The sequence below is a fragment of the Drosophila virilis genome, chromosome 2 (assembly GCF_030788295.1).
Source record: "Drosophila virilis strain 15010-1051.87 chromosome 2, Dvir_AGI_RSII-ME, whole genome shotgun sequence".
NCBI classification, from domain to species: Eukaryota; Metazoa; Arthropoda; class Insecta; order Diptera; family Drosophilidae; genus Drosophila; species Drosophila virilis.
The window spans coordinates 13827879-13842195 of NC_091544.1; the positions used below are offsets into that span (position 1 = coordinate 13827879).

Consider the following 14317-nt stretch of genomic DNA (forward strand, 5'->3'; position numbering starts at 1 on the left):
AAAAAGTGGTTAGTAGCAATTTTATGCCCACTCAATAGAACTATCGAAACTATCGCCATTAGATGATGTTAACTCGCATCTCTATCGGCAAGTGACGCTTACAATTTTGGCGCTGGCTGATTTAAATTTGTTTTTTTTTTTTTTTGTATCGACTAAAAGTTTACGTGCTAAACAATGTGGAGCAACTTTGAAGCATCTACGGTTGAAGATGAGACCATTTCCAACGCATTTTCCTCGCGCAGCATTTTCAAAATAAGCAGCGAAGATGAGGTGAAACACACTTTAAACTAAAAAAGCAATTATTAAAACAATTTTGTTTGCTAGGTTGCGAAATATCCTGCTATTCAAGCATCCGTGCAAAGTGGCAAAATGGTCATATCTATAGATAAGAGTCTGCTGCTGCTCGAGGATGAGCTGGTGGCCAAGTGCAGTTTTCTCAGTTTTGGTGCACAGATCGATGCAATTGCCATATCCAACAGCGGAAATCTGATTGTGTGCGGCCTAACGGATGGCGAAGTCCATGGCGTATATATCAAGGGCTTGCTGCTGTTCAGTGTTTGCATCGAAATGGAGGATGTGAGCATCAATAGCGGCACATTTACAAGCATACAGCAATTGGAACAGCACTTCTACTTTACCTGCAAAAATGGCAGCGTCTATTGGTGAGTAGAAACCGCACTCAGATATGGAGACTATCACGCTCTGCCACTTTCACGTTTCTAGTCTGAGTGAGTTCAACGAAGGCCAGCTGGAATCACTATCCAATGTTACGTTAAATGATAACGAAAACATGGCTGCACTGCTGGATGATATCAGCATTGAGCGCACATCCGCTGGACGTGCTGTCAACAGCGTGGATAGCGCTCTACTGCTCAAGCAGCCGACAGGCCTCGGCTATGCCATCAACAATCAGGAGTCGCTGATTGCTGCTCATGATCTGATTATAACTGCCGCACAGGGCACACTAACTTTCAAAAGCGCTTCCAATGATGTCACTCGCATCAATTTGCCTACGCACCTGGGCAGCATAAAGGACATCTACAATGCGGAACATTATATGTAGGTTTGAGCATAAAAATTTCTGCATATTTTCAATTTAGATGTTCTCCATGCCCGCAGAATTGCCTTGACCCATTCTGGCCACCTGCTGCAGATTTGCCCGTTCACGCGAACCGTCAGCTTGAGTCAGTCGACGTTGAATCGCATGCTGCTCGTCGAGGACATGCTGGTCATGGAGTGCAGCGAGGAGCATGTGGAGCTGTTAATACTTACCAAGCCCACAGCAGATGGCGAGCGTTTCATTAAAATTGTTGAATATCCTTGTAAGTTTTGACTTAATTCGTATTTGATCCTGCTCATAGTACTAGCTGGTCCGTTAGAGGTCGAACTTAAAGAAAAGCATAACGGAAACTTCTAAAAATTCTTTTTGGCCTTCGGGTTTGATTGCGACTTTCTGGTTTTCTCATAAGCAGAAGCGAGAGCGATGCTTAATTTTAAAGTGTTTCCAATATTCGAAGCAGATAATTGCAAAATTTTACTGATTTACTGATCCGGCTCACGATTGATTGTCAACTTTATAGCGCTCAAGTGCAAAAACGAGGTGGAGGTGCCGCTGCACGCCTGGCTCATACGGCAACCGAAGAGCGCCGTCAATTTGTATTATCTGGCGGCCCGGGCGATTAGTGAGAGGGAAATTCCTTCCGAGCTGGAAATGATGATGGTCTCCGAGACAGATCCCAGTGATCGTTTGAAGAAACTCATTGCTAAGGGACGTCTGGAAGAGGCGGAGGTAGCTGCTTGATTTTGTCTTATTAGTACAAAATTAGTTTTTTATTATATCTCTGTTTTTACGAATTCGTTCAGGACTTTGGCAAGCAATTTGAGCTGTGTTTGCAGCCCATCTACGAGGCCAGAGCCAAACGTATTCTCATCGAGCTGTGCACTTCGAATACCCACAATGTGCAGTCCGCCGATCTGGAAGAGAAGTTTCAAATGCTGCTTAAATTGCTGGGTCAGATTGAGAGCAAAGCGTTTATCAAAAACAATCGCATGATTAATTTAAGTTCGCGTCAAATTTTGGAGCGTTATTTAAAGGAAATACAGAAGAGATTGGACTTTGAGGTGAGCCTTTAAACGATTGCCGAAACTCGCTTACATATATATTCAATATTCGCACATAGGAAGATGAGGTGCACATGCTGGAAATAGATGAGCAACTGCATCGCCTCAAAACGCTGGCCATCATTGATCCCTATGAGTGCAACACCGAGTGGCAAAAGTTCGTATACAACACGAATCTAGTGAGGGTGGTCAAGGGCATGTTTAGCAATGATATGCCCTCCGCCTGTCTTATCTGGCGGCGTCACTCGAGCAGCATTTTGCCGCATCTCAGCGAGGATGAATTGCGCACACTGCTGGGTTTTATACCCAGCAATACGGAACCACTTAATGTGGTACAGTGGTTGCGCCAATTCGTGCCCATGGTCAGCAGTACGCATCCAACCATTATGCCGTTTATTACCGACTGGAGCATTGAGATGACCCGCAAGCTGCAATATAGCGAACACTGGCCCGATATTGGTCTCGAATTTGCGAGCAATATTTTAGAAATATTCGAGGAAGTTCAATTTATCTACTCGTGAGTTTTTTATTGCTGATAATTATTGAAACGAAATGAAACTCTTTTTGCTCTATTTAGCCATTTGGGTCGCCAGCAGGAGCGCAACATTGGCAAGCTGCGCGATCTGGTCAATGCTCTCCAGGATTTATCAGTATTAAAAACGAGCTATAAGCTGGTCTTTACACTGGATAACTATATGCAGGATTCCATAGATGACAAAGCTTTGCGCATATTACAGCGCGTGCATTTGGATAATTTACAGAATCTGGTAAAGGATTTTCTATATCCCATCTATAAGGAGAAAGGTCGGCAGCCGTTAAATGTCATCAAACAGTATATAGCTCAATTGGTGGGCAATCGTCAATCGCTTAGCAATTGGTTGGAGCGCGCAATGGCCTGCATAGAGCTGCTGCACAACGAGGACAGTCGCATGGAGTGCGCCCTCTCGATACTACAAAACGCCCCAGTACCGTGGCCAGAAACGCTGTCACCGCTTATTAAACTGCGCAATTCCACGCATCCGCTGAGCGCGAAGATCAATGCTGAATACGAGATACAGGTCATTAAGATCATGAAGGTCAAGTATGGCTGGCCAGCGGATAGCGCGGCTGACATCAATCTGGAGCTATTTATGATGCGCATTGTTAAGCTAAATTTGCCTGACATGCTGGACGATATACATACACTGACAAAAGCGGCGCCAGAGATCTCAACCAGCGCCAATTTCAATTGCTGCTATCAGATGGCGCGACGTGGTCAAATTGAGTTAGCCTATGAGTTCTTCAAGTCGCTAAAATGCAAATATATTGAAAAACAAGGCAGCGATGTTGTTGATATCCTGGCCAATCTGCTCGAGATGAGCTCGGGATCGTTTGTGAATGAAGCCAAATTGCAGGAGCATGTTAATCTATTAGAGTTATTCAAGCTGTTGCTGCCCCATGTGGATTCTGTATACAGTCAGCGCTATATGCTCATTAAAAATTGCTTTCAATTGCGCCAAAAGTTCAATTTGCAGCTAAGCGCCAGCAGTGATCTGATATCGCTGCAAAGACGCCTGGAGCTGCTCGATGAGGGCATCGAGCTGATCATGTCACGCGCTCAGGCCGCATTGAATGTATGCGCTTTTATAGTCAATGAAATGGCTGAACTATGCTGCGCACTTGGTCTGCAAAAGGTGCAAGGACTGTTGCGCATCAGTCAGCGCATGGGCTGTCTGCCGCTCAGCTGTGCGTTGGCTCATCACGTACTGGAATTCATCGACTGTGTGCCAGCGAACAGCGTTGAGTTTATCAACTTTGCCATTGAACTGCTGGTGCAGCAAATTAACGAGACCAAGAATAATGGTCTTGGTAAGTATTTAGTCTATTAATGATGGATCTATAAATAATCGTATCTAGACTCATTTACAAATGTATGTAAAAACAATGTCCACTTTAGAAAAACAAGCAGAAAGCTGATAAAGGATAATTTTCCTACCTTTGTCCGATTGGCTTTAAATTCCTTTGTATCCGTTTTTTTTAGTTTGAATAAATTGAGCGCCACTAACGAAAACTAGCTGGAAAAGTGTTAGTTTAAACTAACAGAAACACATTAAGACTTAGGGAAAGTCAAGTAATTCTTGTTAGTAAACTAATTAAATACTTTGTTTTCTCGCAACAGAGATGTATTCTTCGCTGAAGATGTTGAACGAAAGTGATCCTTTAAGCTTTCCGCTGGCATACGAGCTGTTAACTGAGGCGCTGTTGCACGAGCGCAGTCGCCAGCGTGATCTTAATGAGCTGATTAAGTATGTGCGCGTCGCAGTCATACACTATCCGATGGATGTCATAGAGACGCACTATCTGGGCAAGGAGAAGAGCATAAATGATCAAATATGTCGCGCGCTGGATGGCGCGCCAATTGCACTGGGCGAGACAACGCTAAATTTCTCCACGGCGCTCAATGAGTCTATTGAGGTGAAATCGGCTGTGGAGCAAACGACGAAGAAGCGTTACTCCGTGTCTATGTTCGATGATGTCGATGTGCAGCCACAGAAGCAGCCGCAGCAGAAGGTACAGCTATTTCGCTAAGTCAACTATAAAATTGATAACAATATGTATATTCTTTAGAAACGCATGACCGGTAGTCTGCCCATTGTCAAGTTCTTGGCGCGCACACTGCTTCTGATGACCATTCAGACAAAACAAAACAATTCGTTGTTGTTGCAATTGCAACAGCTGTTGCCGGAGAATGTCAAGGGCGATATTGATGGCGCTCGCTCCGATTTCTTTTTGTCACTGGAGTATTTGACCAAGGCCAAGGAGCACGACGTCTGGTACATAATGTCACAGTATCTGCTGGAATATCAGAAACAGAATCGCAGCGGGAAGATCATTAACGAGGGTTTCATAACGCTGCAATTACGCCGCATCTTGCGCAATGCCATGAACAACAAAGAGGCCAACTTGATTGGTAAAACTCTCAACCGTTTTCCTAATTCCCGCTGTAATTGATTCAAACTCTTACAGAGCTCTTCACCATGCTGGTAGCGGATACCGAATCCCGGGCCCTGCTGGACAAGCTGTCCATGGAGGTGAAAACGGATCAGCAGAAAATACATTTTCTTACGCTCTCCGCCATGTACAATGAGCACATTGACGAAATGGATTATGTACAAATATTGCGTGCCAAGTATGTTAAATTCTGGGGTCTTGTTATGTTTAATCCGACTTTCGCATTTCAACAGACGCAACAAGCTGTATTACTATTTGGAGTTCTGTCAACAGGATCCGAGTATTAAAGGCAAATTCAATGCTGATGTGGACAACATTGATCAGCTGCTAAAGGAATTTCACAACAAGCGTCTCAACGTGCAGCTGCTAGAACGAATGAGCACCGATTTTGGCTTGGATTATCAAAAGATGCTCATCACACAAATATTGAGCATATTGAATGCACAAGAGCTGCGCTATGAAATTAAGACGGATACGTTTGGTGACGAAGAGCTGGTCATGTTAAGCAACGTGCACGAGATACGGGATATGTGCCAGCCCTACATAAATGAAATCAAGAATGTAGAGCTCTTCACCTCTAAGCTGAAGCAGTTCATTGAGGAGATCAACATCTATTTCTATGAGCTGTATCTATGCGTTATTGAGATTCTAATGTTTTTCGATGCAGCGCCCAAGCAGATGGAAACCTGGATAAATATTTTACATTTCCTGCGCCACAAGATGATCAGGCGACGTCGCAATCGACCTGGTCAACTGGAAACGGACATGTGGCTGCAGTCGCAAAAGGAGAACGGAGTGCTGCCCAAGATTGCGCGCTATCGCCTTCCCTTTAAGCCCATTGTGGAGAAGCCTCTGAAAGACATACTCGGTGGGTTGTTGTCGTAGATGCTTAAAGCATATTTTTTTACAAAGCATATTTTTTTTCTTCTGCAGACAGCGAACTGAACGTGGACAACTGTCAGAGCTGGTTCCCCCTCATACTTATGTGCACTTCGCTGAAGAACTCCAAGGATATTTCGCAGAATTGTGACTACTTTTGTATGGCAGCCGTTAAGAACTCTATTGCCGAGTACAAATCGAAAAACGATTCTGAATCCTGGAGCTTGCATCCAACCAATAATGCATTCCTAAAATCGGTACGAACTTAAGGTTCATTTCCCACAGCTTGCTGTTTAATTTGAAGCCCTTTTTACTTACAGATACTGCGCTTGGTTAAGAACGTGCACAGTCCCAGCAAGGTGTTCCTTATCCTGTATTTTGTTGCCGGCTATGCGCCTGAAGGTGCCGATCAGGTGGAGGCCTCCTATGAGTGCTGGAAATACGCCAAGGACCATGGTTCACTTACCAATGATCCCAAGTGCCAAGATCAGTTGGCCAAAATCAAGCGAAGATATCCCATACAAAAGACACAACATTTGCTCTACGTTTATGGCATGACCGATGAGAAACTGTTGCGTCTGGTCGAGCATCCCATAGAGCTAATACATAGCCTATACCATCACGAACTGATTCTCAAGTCCAGCAAGGTGGACATCAATGCGCTGGTCAAAGAGATTTGTGCATTGCACGAGCTCACACTAAGTAACATACAGTTTAAGCTGTTGCAGAACTGGCTGTCGGTGACAATGGAGACCACAGACGGTACTATCTTAGAGGAGACTTTCCTTGAAGATCAGAACTGGCCGGAGCATGGCAGCAACGGTCATGGCGATGATACCGGCAATGCCAGCGAAAATGTTGTGCGCGCATTTTATTTACTCAGCAGCTGGCCCAAATCGGAGGCGGTGCAGTTCCTGGTGGGCCTCATCTTTAAGGGCGGGTAAGCTAGAAGCCAACCGTCGGAGTTGTGATCTTGTATCTGTGTTTATAACCTTCTGCTTTGGCAGCCCTGTCAACACCTCCACACAGCTGCAGATGTACGAGTGCTACTCTAAACTCAACGATGGTAGCAATTCCTTCAGCAACACCATCAATCAGCGCGAGTTCATCACCATCAAGTGTGTACACAAATTGAAGGCTCTCGGCTACAATTCCAATATAGAGAAATTCGCTGATGACAACTGCGATAAGATTAACATCTTGAAGATGGTCTGGCAGCGCAATGCACAGAATCCACTCTCGCTGGAGGTGATGGCTGACATTTGCCTGGGCTTCGATATACATTTGCCCAAGATCTGGAATGGTATACTAAAACGCATGGTTATATTCAATATGGTGCGCGAGCTAAATGCATTGGTCGATGTGCTCAGCTGCAAGCCGCAGCTTTTGCATTTAGATGGTCTTGCACTGGCCTGGGACTGTGTGTTGACGCATCCGCTCAAGAATGCAGTGCAAACGCGCTCAATTGCCCTGGAGGAGCGATTGCAGAAAACACTGCTGCGTCTGCAGGGTTGCCCTGTGGTGGACGCACTCAATCTATATCAATTTGCCGAGCTCTGCATGCTCATTCATCGTCCACATATGGCCGCTACGGTGCTTATTTACTGTCAAAGCACCGAACAGCGCGAAAAGATAAAGAAGGTACGTTCATGAGATATACATATATATATAACATTAATGTTGTTCTTTAAATAATCGCGTTTTGTATTTGCAGCTTATTACGTCTAGACATGTGGACAATTTGCGCCAGCAGATTCTGGAGCTGGAGGATGCCGGCTTGATACCAATGGTTCTTAACTTTGCGCTGAAGGAATTGAATCTCTAGTGCATCATATGAGTCAATCAGTATATATAGAATGTGAATTTGTTAACTTGAATACATATTGAATACTTTCCTACTTAGTGTAATCTTAAGATTAGAGTAGCATTAAAATGTGAAGAAGCATTCCCATCGATTTAAAAGGGGGGTTTCATATGAAAAATACTTTTGTCTTAAATAAAACTTAACAATATAAAGAAAATCATATCATCGGATCACTATATTGTCTATCTTTCAGCTATTATTCCATTTAGGTATACCCATCTAAAAAAAATAAAAACCCATTGAATCTGCGGAAGTTCACATACATACACAGATATTGATTATATTCAATTAATTTTTCTAACAACATTTGATTTGTTATTAGATTATTCGAGCAATCACAATCAAATTAAATTTATCGCTAATCAACAAATATTAACGGCATTAATGACGTCACGAAACGCCGCTAATGAACAGTGGAGCAAATACAGCATTTAATTTAATTAGCTGCAGGCGCATTGTTTAATTACATGCAAGCAAGTGGGCACATTTTAATTGATAATAAATGTAGATATAAGGACTACTTATCAAACAAGATAAGATAAAATAGAGAAAACTAAATTATAAGCAAAATCTAGTCATACTTCAATTTTTAGCCGCAACGCATTTGAAGCGATCAATGTTTTGCCTTGGCCCACGGTGCGCAGCCAAAAATCAGCTGTTCACACGCATACTCATACATATGCATATGTATGTGTGCATTGAATGTGTGTACATAAACGCCACGGCAACCTCTTGTTCTGGGTCAAAACTGAAACGCACAACGAAAAATCGCAATTTATTCAATTTTTTAACAACATTAAAATCAAAATGTTGCGCACTTTCGTGGGAGCACAAAAGTATTTGGGCCTGGTTAACAGGAAATGTACACAGGCGGCGTCTATGAAATTATGCACGGCCCATATCGCGCCTCTGACCTCAATATTGAGCATGTGAGTAGCGAAGTGTTTAAATAACAGCTCTAACTAAACGAAAACTTTGTGACTGCCTAGACGACATTATGCGCCGCCCACGCACATCAAACAATCGGCGGTGCCCAACGATTCGGGCACCATGTCGGAGAGTAAGTCCATCCATAATCTCTGGTGTATAAGCTTAGTAAGCTCTATGTTCGCACAGTCAAGCAGCAGATGATGCAGCGTCTGGGTTTGGAGCCGGGCTATCAGCCGTTGCCCAAATCGCGGGAGCATCTGCTTAAATATCAGCCAAAGCTGGAGGAGCTGCCGGCGCGTGCCATGCAGGATTCATTTACTTCGGCCATAATACCACTCAGCACGAATCGTTCGCTGCAGGACAAATATGTGACCTATTTGGGCAATGTGCGCATGGGCAGGCTGCTGGAGGACATGGACATGTTTGCTGGTTTGCCTCACTCTCTCTTAATTAATCTGGTTTATCAATGTAATTAGCTTTTCGTTGTAGCCTGGTGCTGCCACAAGCACTTGGTGGTGCCCCAGCTGCCCGCAGATGTGCATTTGCCGTACACCTTTGTGACCATACTCGTGGATCGTATTGATTTCGCCAACACTGTTGCCTCCGGCACCGAGGATATACGCCTCTCCGGACATGTTTCATGGGTGGGCACCAGTTCCATGGAGGTGGTCGTTTGGCTGGAGCAGATGCAAAACGGCGGCTATAAGAAGCTGACCCGTGCGCTGTTCCTTATGGCCGCGCGCAATGCTACCAATACGGCGGCGGCGCCCGTAAATCCCATTAAGCCAGCCAACGAGGAGGAGTCGGTGATTCTAGCCGGCGGCATAGATCGCAAAAGGCAGCGTCAATTGTTGTGCGCACAGTCCATCTTCAAGGTGGAACCCAACGATCCGGAGCAGACGCTCATGTACGAGCTGTACAAGCGCACCACGCCCACCGATACCATGGAGCTGAACAAACGCATATTGCCGCCTAACTGCCGCTGGATGTCCGATTCCTATCAGATGAGCACCATACCATCGTTCCCCGAGCATCGTAATCATCATAATCGGGTCTTTGGTGGGTTTCTGATGCGCACCGCTCTAGAGATTAGCTGGGCGGCTGCGGTGCTCTACTGCAAGACGCGTCCGAAGCTGGAGCACATTTCGGACATTAGCTTTGAGAAGCCCGTGAGCGTGGATTCGTTTATTAAGATGACAGCCTATGTGGTGTACACGAAACTGAACTATGTGCAGATCATGACCGTGGCCGAAGTGCTGGATCCGCACAGCGGCAGCCAGGTGACCACCAATACCTTCTACTACACCTTTTCGGCACCGCATACGGTGACCGAGGTGCTGCCACGCTCCTATCACGAGACCATGTGGTATCTTCAGGGACGTCGCAAGTTCGAATATAGCATGGGTCTCAAGAAGACATAAATTGAGGATTGTAAACGAATAATGATAATTAAATACTACGCGAGGCTATGATAAGGAGGCGCTTCGCTGGCAATAATACTACAGACACAGGGAAGACTCCCAAAAGTTGACCGTACTCAAATGCCGTACCTTGTTTTTTCTCAAGCCAAACTAATATTATGTTATGTCATAGCTTAAATCTTAAGTTTCCTTAACAAACTGTGCTTAATTTAAAAGTGGTCACTCGCAAAGTTAGAAAACGAATTTTAGATAAGGTATTAAAATATGTCAACTCCGATTTTTAGACAATCCTTATTTCTGAGTAAACAGCTTAACTCTTAAAGCTTTAACTAAACAGTTGTAGTATAAGCAAAAACCAAATACTCAGCGGTCAGCATAGGCAGGTTTCACTGTATATGTATGTACTTATAAAACTACGCTGTATTTTTTGTTGTTGCTGTAATAAAACCTATTTGTTGCAATGCTCCTGTTGGAGACTGATAAACAGACGACTTGGTGACTGCCTGAGATATGTCTGCTATATAAGATCCGAGAGTAGTTGGTATCACCCCCCCCCCCCCCCCCCCCCCCCCCGCTATCTTGCTGCGACGTCTTAAAGAGAAATGTTTTGTCTAGTGCTCTATGCAAATATTCTCATCAATTTTATTTTTTTTTTAAATCTTTCATTTTTATTTTGCTTTTTATCTTGGCACAAATTTTTAGACAAACTTTTAAAATGCAACGTGTGAGAGGACTGCGACCTATGTTCCCGGGCACAATTTGGCAATATTTGTCCAGGTGAGGCATAGCTAGCTGTTGGAATCTCTGAAAATAAGATACTTTGCAGTGGTCAAACACGGCTCCGCCTGCCTTATGCTGTGCGGCACTATGAGATGGGTGAATTTTTGAAGGAGCAATCGGACCACTATTCGGGCACCATGGCGGAAAGTAAGCTTCAATACCAACAATACCAACGCTGTGCCTGACTTTAGACTGGATACAATTGCAGTTGTGGAAAAGATACGTAAGCGAGTGGGCGCGGAAATAGGCTATCATATCGTGCCCAAGTCACGAAGGCATCTGCTGAAGCATCAGCCCAATCCGGAGCAGCTGCCGCCGCGAAGCATGCAGGATTCCTATACGACGGTCACCTTACCGCTAAGCGCGGATGAGATCATACGAGAGCGTTACATCAATCACCTGGGCAGAATGCGTATTGGTCGCCTAATGGAGGACATGGACATGTTTGCGGGTGAGCAGAGCACCAAAAGCAGCCCGTTTATGTTATTGTTCAATTCGCTTGCCAGTTTGGCTGTGCCATCGGCACGTTAATGTGCCGGAGCTGCCCGAGGATGTGTGCTTGCCGTACACTTTTGTCACACTGCTGGTGGATCGCATCGAGTTCACAAACATTGTTGATTTGCAGGTCAACAAGGATCTTGAGCTGAGCGGTTTTGTATCCTGGGCGGGTCGCACCTCCATGGAGATAACAATGTATGTGCGCCAGCTGCTGGATGGGGAGTATCTGAACGTGACCAAGGCGTTGTTTCTGATGGTCGCCCGCAATGCAACCAACACGGGCCCTGCACCGGTAAATAAGATAAAGCCCGCCAACAAAATGGAGCAGCAATGCTGGGAGGAGGCGGACAAGCGGCAGGAGATTCGCAAAACCTCCAAGACCGAAAGTGTATTCATTTCGCCACCACTGGAGCACGAGCAGGCCATTATGTATGGCCTGCTCAAGCTGACCACACCGCCGGATAGCTTCGATTTAAACAAACGCATATTGCCGCCCAAATGCCGCTGGATGGCGGACAGTCAGCGTACCACAATAATGAATCCCTTTCCAGAGAATCGCAATACACACAACACCATCTTCGGTGGGTATGTGATGCGTCAGGCCGTCGAGCTGAGCTTCATAATGGCCAGCATCTATATCAGAGGTCGGCCCATCTTGAAGTGCATATCGGACATCAGTTTCATGCAGCCGGTCCAGGTAACCGCGTTCCTGGAAATGACCGCCCATGTTGTGTACACCGCGCAGAACTACATCCAATTGATGACAGTTGCTCAAAACTGGGATGCCAAAAGCGGTGAGAACACAACGACCAACGTATTCTATCTCACCTACCAGACGGATTCTATTGTGGATGAAGTGTTGCCGGGCTCGTATCGCGAGATGCTCTGGTATATACATGGGCGGCGCAAATTCATGACCGCACTCAACTTGCAGTTGGATGTGCCCGAGCCCGCTAATGAAGACTGTCAGGTGGGGAAGGTAACTGCAAAATAATTAACACTCGCTTAGTTTTTCGTTTTCCTCGTACCTCGACACATTTAGTTACGATTTTGTAATAGTTTATTTTCTTTTTACAAAATTTTTTGTAATCAAAGTATTTAAAAATCCTTAAATTGAAGTTTTGTCTGGGCCGCACGCTTAGAAGCGCAGACGGTGTGGGTATTGGGAAGAGTGCAGAGCGAACATGTTTTGCAAGTACTTCTTGAAGAATTTACCCTCTGGGTGGGCCTTGATCACCTTCAGCAGGGCGCTGTCGATCTCCTTCTGGTCCTTCTTGCGCTGCTCGTTGGGCACAAAGCGTTCCTTCTTGGCCGCGAAGATGTCGGCTTCGCCGGACTTCTTCTGCTTCTTAGCCTTCAGGCGACGGAAATAGGCGTCGTTCAGATGCTCGGGTACCTTGAATGCGCCCAAATCCACCCGTGTCGAGGTGCCAATAACATAACGCTGCGAAACGCGACGCAGTGGGCACGAGTTCAGTGCAAACGGACCGGTGACCAGCAGCAGGCCAGAGGTCAGCGTCTTCAGCAGAACAACGCGCTTACCCTGATGACGGCCAGCCAACAGGATGAGCACGGTGCCGGGCTGCAGATTGCGGCGCGTGTTGCGCTTGTGCTCACTGAAATTAGCCTTGCCTGGGCGCTTCTTCACGAAAGTCTTGGTTGGATAGTTGGCCTTAGGCTTGCGCAGATAAACGGTACGCTCACCTCCGTTCTTGGGGCCTCCGATCTTCTTGACCTTCTTGATGGGCACCTTCTCCTTCTGCACGACAGGGTGCTTCTTGTCTTTCAGGCGGTACAGCGCGCGGCGCTTGTACATCTGTAAGCCAGCAAGTGAATATATTAAACACAAGTACCACACACTTTATCGATTGCGGGACGAGGCGAAGGAAGCGCGTCACATTTGATGCCAACATTTGTTAGCATATTTTCTGAATGTGTTTTTGTCTGTTTTTACCTGGGCTTTGGAGTATCGCAGAATACCACCCTTGAGGTATGAGTTCAGGGGGTGCTTCTTGCCCTTTTTGGCCGATTTGGCGACCTTTTTAGCTTTTTCGACGGGTGCCATTGTGGAGAACACGTGTACACAGCACAAAAATTATTTAGAAAAGGAAGGTTATGTGTCACGGCATTGCCAGCACCAAGCAAAAACACTGCATGCGTGCTATCGATAGACTTTAATGCAACTCTTTGCTAACACACTTTTCAACACTGCCCTTTAGAGCACTGGTTGATTATCGATAATAAATCTAACATCGATTCCTACTATTTCCATTTTGTTATTGTTGCAGAGTAATTGAATTTGAAACATTTATTTACGAGTTAATAATACTTTTTTTCCATTTATTTGTTCTCATGTGTATACAATGAATTAAATCACGAGTTTTTGTTGTTCCTTTACAGCTCCATCCATACACTATACACAATCCTCAATTGTTTTAATTGTTCTTTTTCCTGTCATGAATCGTTTAAAACTTAAATACAACTCGACATACAAATAAATTAAATAAATGAATGATAGATAATTTACAAGATGAGTTGATTTCTTTTTTTAGTTTTTAGTTTAAATTTCAAATTAAAACTAAAAACCTCTCGCACTTAAACAAGGCTCAGAGCTGAGAAATGTACATTTTGTCTTCTTCTTATTTTTCTGTTTGCAGTGCATCAAACATACAAAATAACATTAAAGTTAAAATCTCATGTTAAGACTATAAATAAAATGTATGCGCGCAAGTGTCGTACATGATTTGTTCTTATTTGTACTAATAAATTAATTAATTGTACAATACTAATATAGATTTGTTTTGCATGCACTTTGTTCATTAAAATGATTCGT

General features: G+C 44.6%; 4 protein-coding genes across 5 annotated transcripts; 3 read left to right on the plus strand and 1 right to left on the minus strand.

Moving 5' to 3' along the window:
* The first annotated feature begins 90 nt into the window (after nucleotides 1–90).
* rod (rough deal) lies at nucleotides 91–8015 on the plus strand. The gene is made up of 16 exons (XM_002053859.4): nucleotides 91–270; nucleotides 325–662; nucleotides 724–1059; nucleotides 1120–1322; nucleotides 1581–1789; nucleotides 1864–2121; nucleotides 2181–2638; nucleotides 2699–3969; nucleotides 4280–4671; nucleotides 4729–5071; nucleotides 5128–5290; nucleotides 5346–5980; nucleotides 6046–6248; nucleotides 6312–6931; nucleotides 6999–7632; nucleotides 7706–8015. The coding sequence occupies exons 1-16, from the start codon at nucleotides 175–177 to the stop codon at nucleotides 7814–7816; spliced, it is 6270 nt and encodes a 2089-aa protein (XP_002053895.2). The 5' UTR covers nucleotides 91–174; the 3' UTR covers nucleotides 7817–8015.
* Nucleotides 8016–8550: 535 nt separating this feature from the next.
* Nucleotides 8551–10356, plus strand: LOC6629752 (acyl-coenzyme A thioesterase 9, mitochondrial). Its single transcript, XM_002053858.4, has 4 exons — nucleotides 8551–8784; nucleotides 8845–8915; nucleotides 8972–9214; nucleotides 9275–10356. The coding sequence occupies exons 1-4, from the start codon at nucleotides 8558–8560 to the stop codon at nucleotides 10204–10206; spliced, it is 1473 nt and encodes a 490-aa protein (XP_002053894.2). The 5' UTR covers nucleotides 8551–8557; the 3' UTR covers nucleotides 10207–10356.
* A 479-nt stretch (nucleotides 10357–10835) lies between these two features.
* On the plus strand, nucleotides 10836–12926 carry LOC6629751 (acyl-coenzyme A thioesterase 9, mitochondrial). Of its 2 annotated transcripts, XM_015171575.3 has the most exons (4): nucleotides 10836–10983; nucleotides 11033–11133; nucleotides 11195–11437; nucleotides 11493–12926. In XM_015171575.3, the coding sequence occupies exons 1-4, from the start codon at nucleotides 10922–10924 to the stop codon at nucleotides 12476–12478; spliced, it is 1392 nt and encodes a 463-aa protein (XP_015027061.1). In that variant the 5' UTR covers nucleotides 10836–10921; the 3' UTR covers nucleotides 12479–12926. The 2 variants fall into 2 exon arrangements, with proteins under 2 accessions (XP_015027061.1, XP_015027060.1); XM_015171574.3 differs by lacking the exons at nucleotides 10836–10983; nucleotides 11033–11133 and having other exon boundaries at nucleotides 11297–11437; nucleotides 11612–12926.
* RpL6 (ribosomal protein L6) lies at nucleotides 12494–13599 on the minus strand. Its single transcript, XM_002053856.4, has 2 exons — nucleotides 13439–13599; nucleotides 12494–13300 (listed from the first exon to the last, which is right to left on the minus strand). The coding sequence occupies exons 1-2, from the start codon at nucleotides 13547–13549 to the stop codon at nucleotides 12623–12625; spliced, it is 789 nt and encodes a 262-aa protein (XP_002053892.2). The 5' UTR covers nucleotides 13550–13599; the 3' UTR covers nucleotides 12494–12622.
* Nucleotides 13600–14317: the final 718 nt, after the last annotated feature.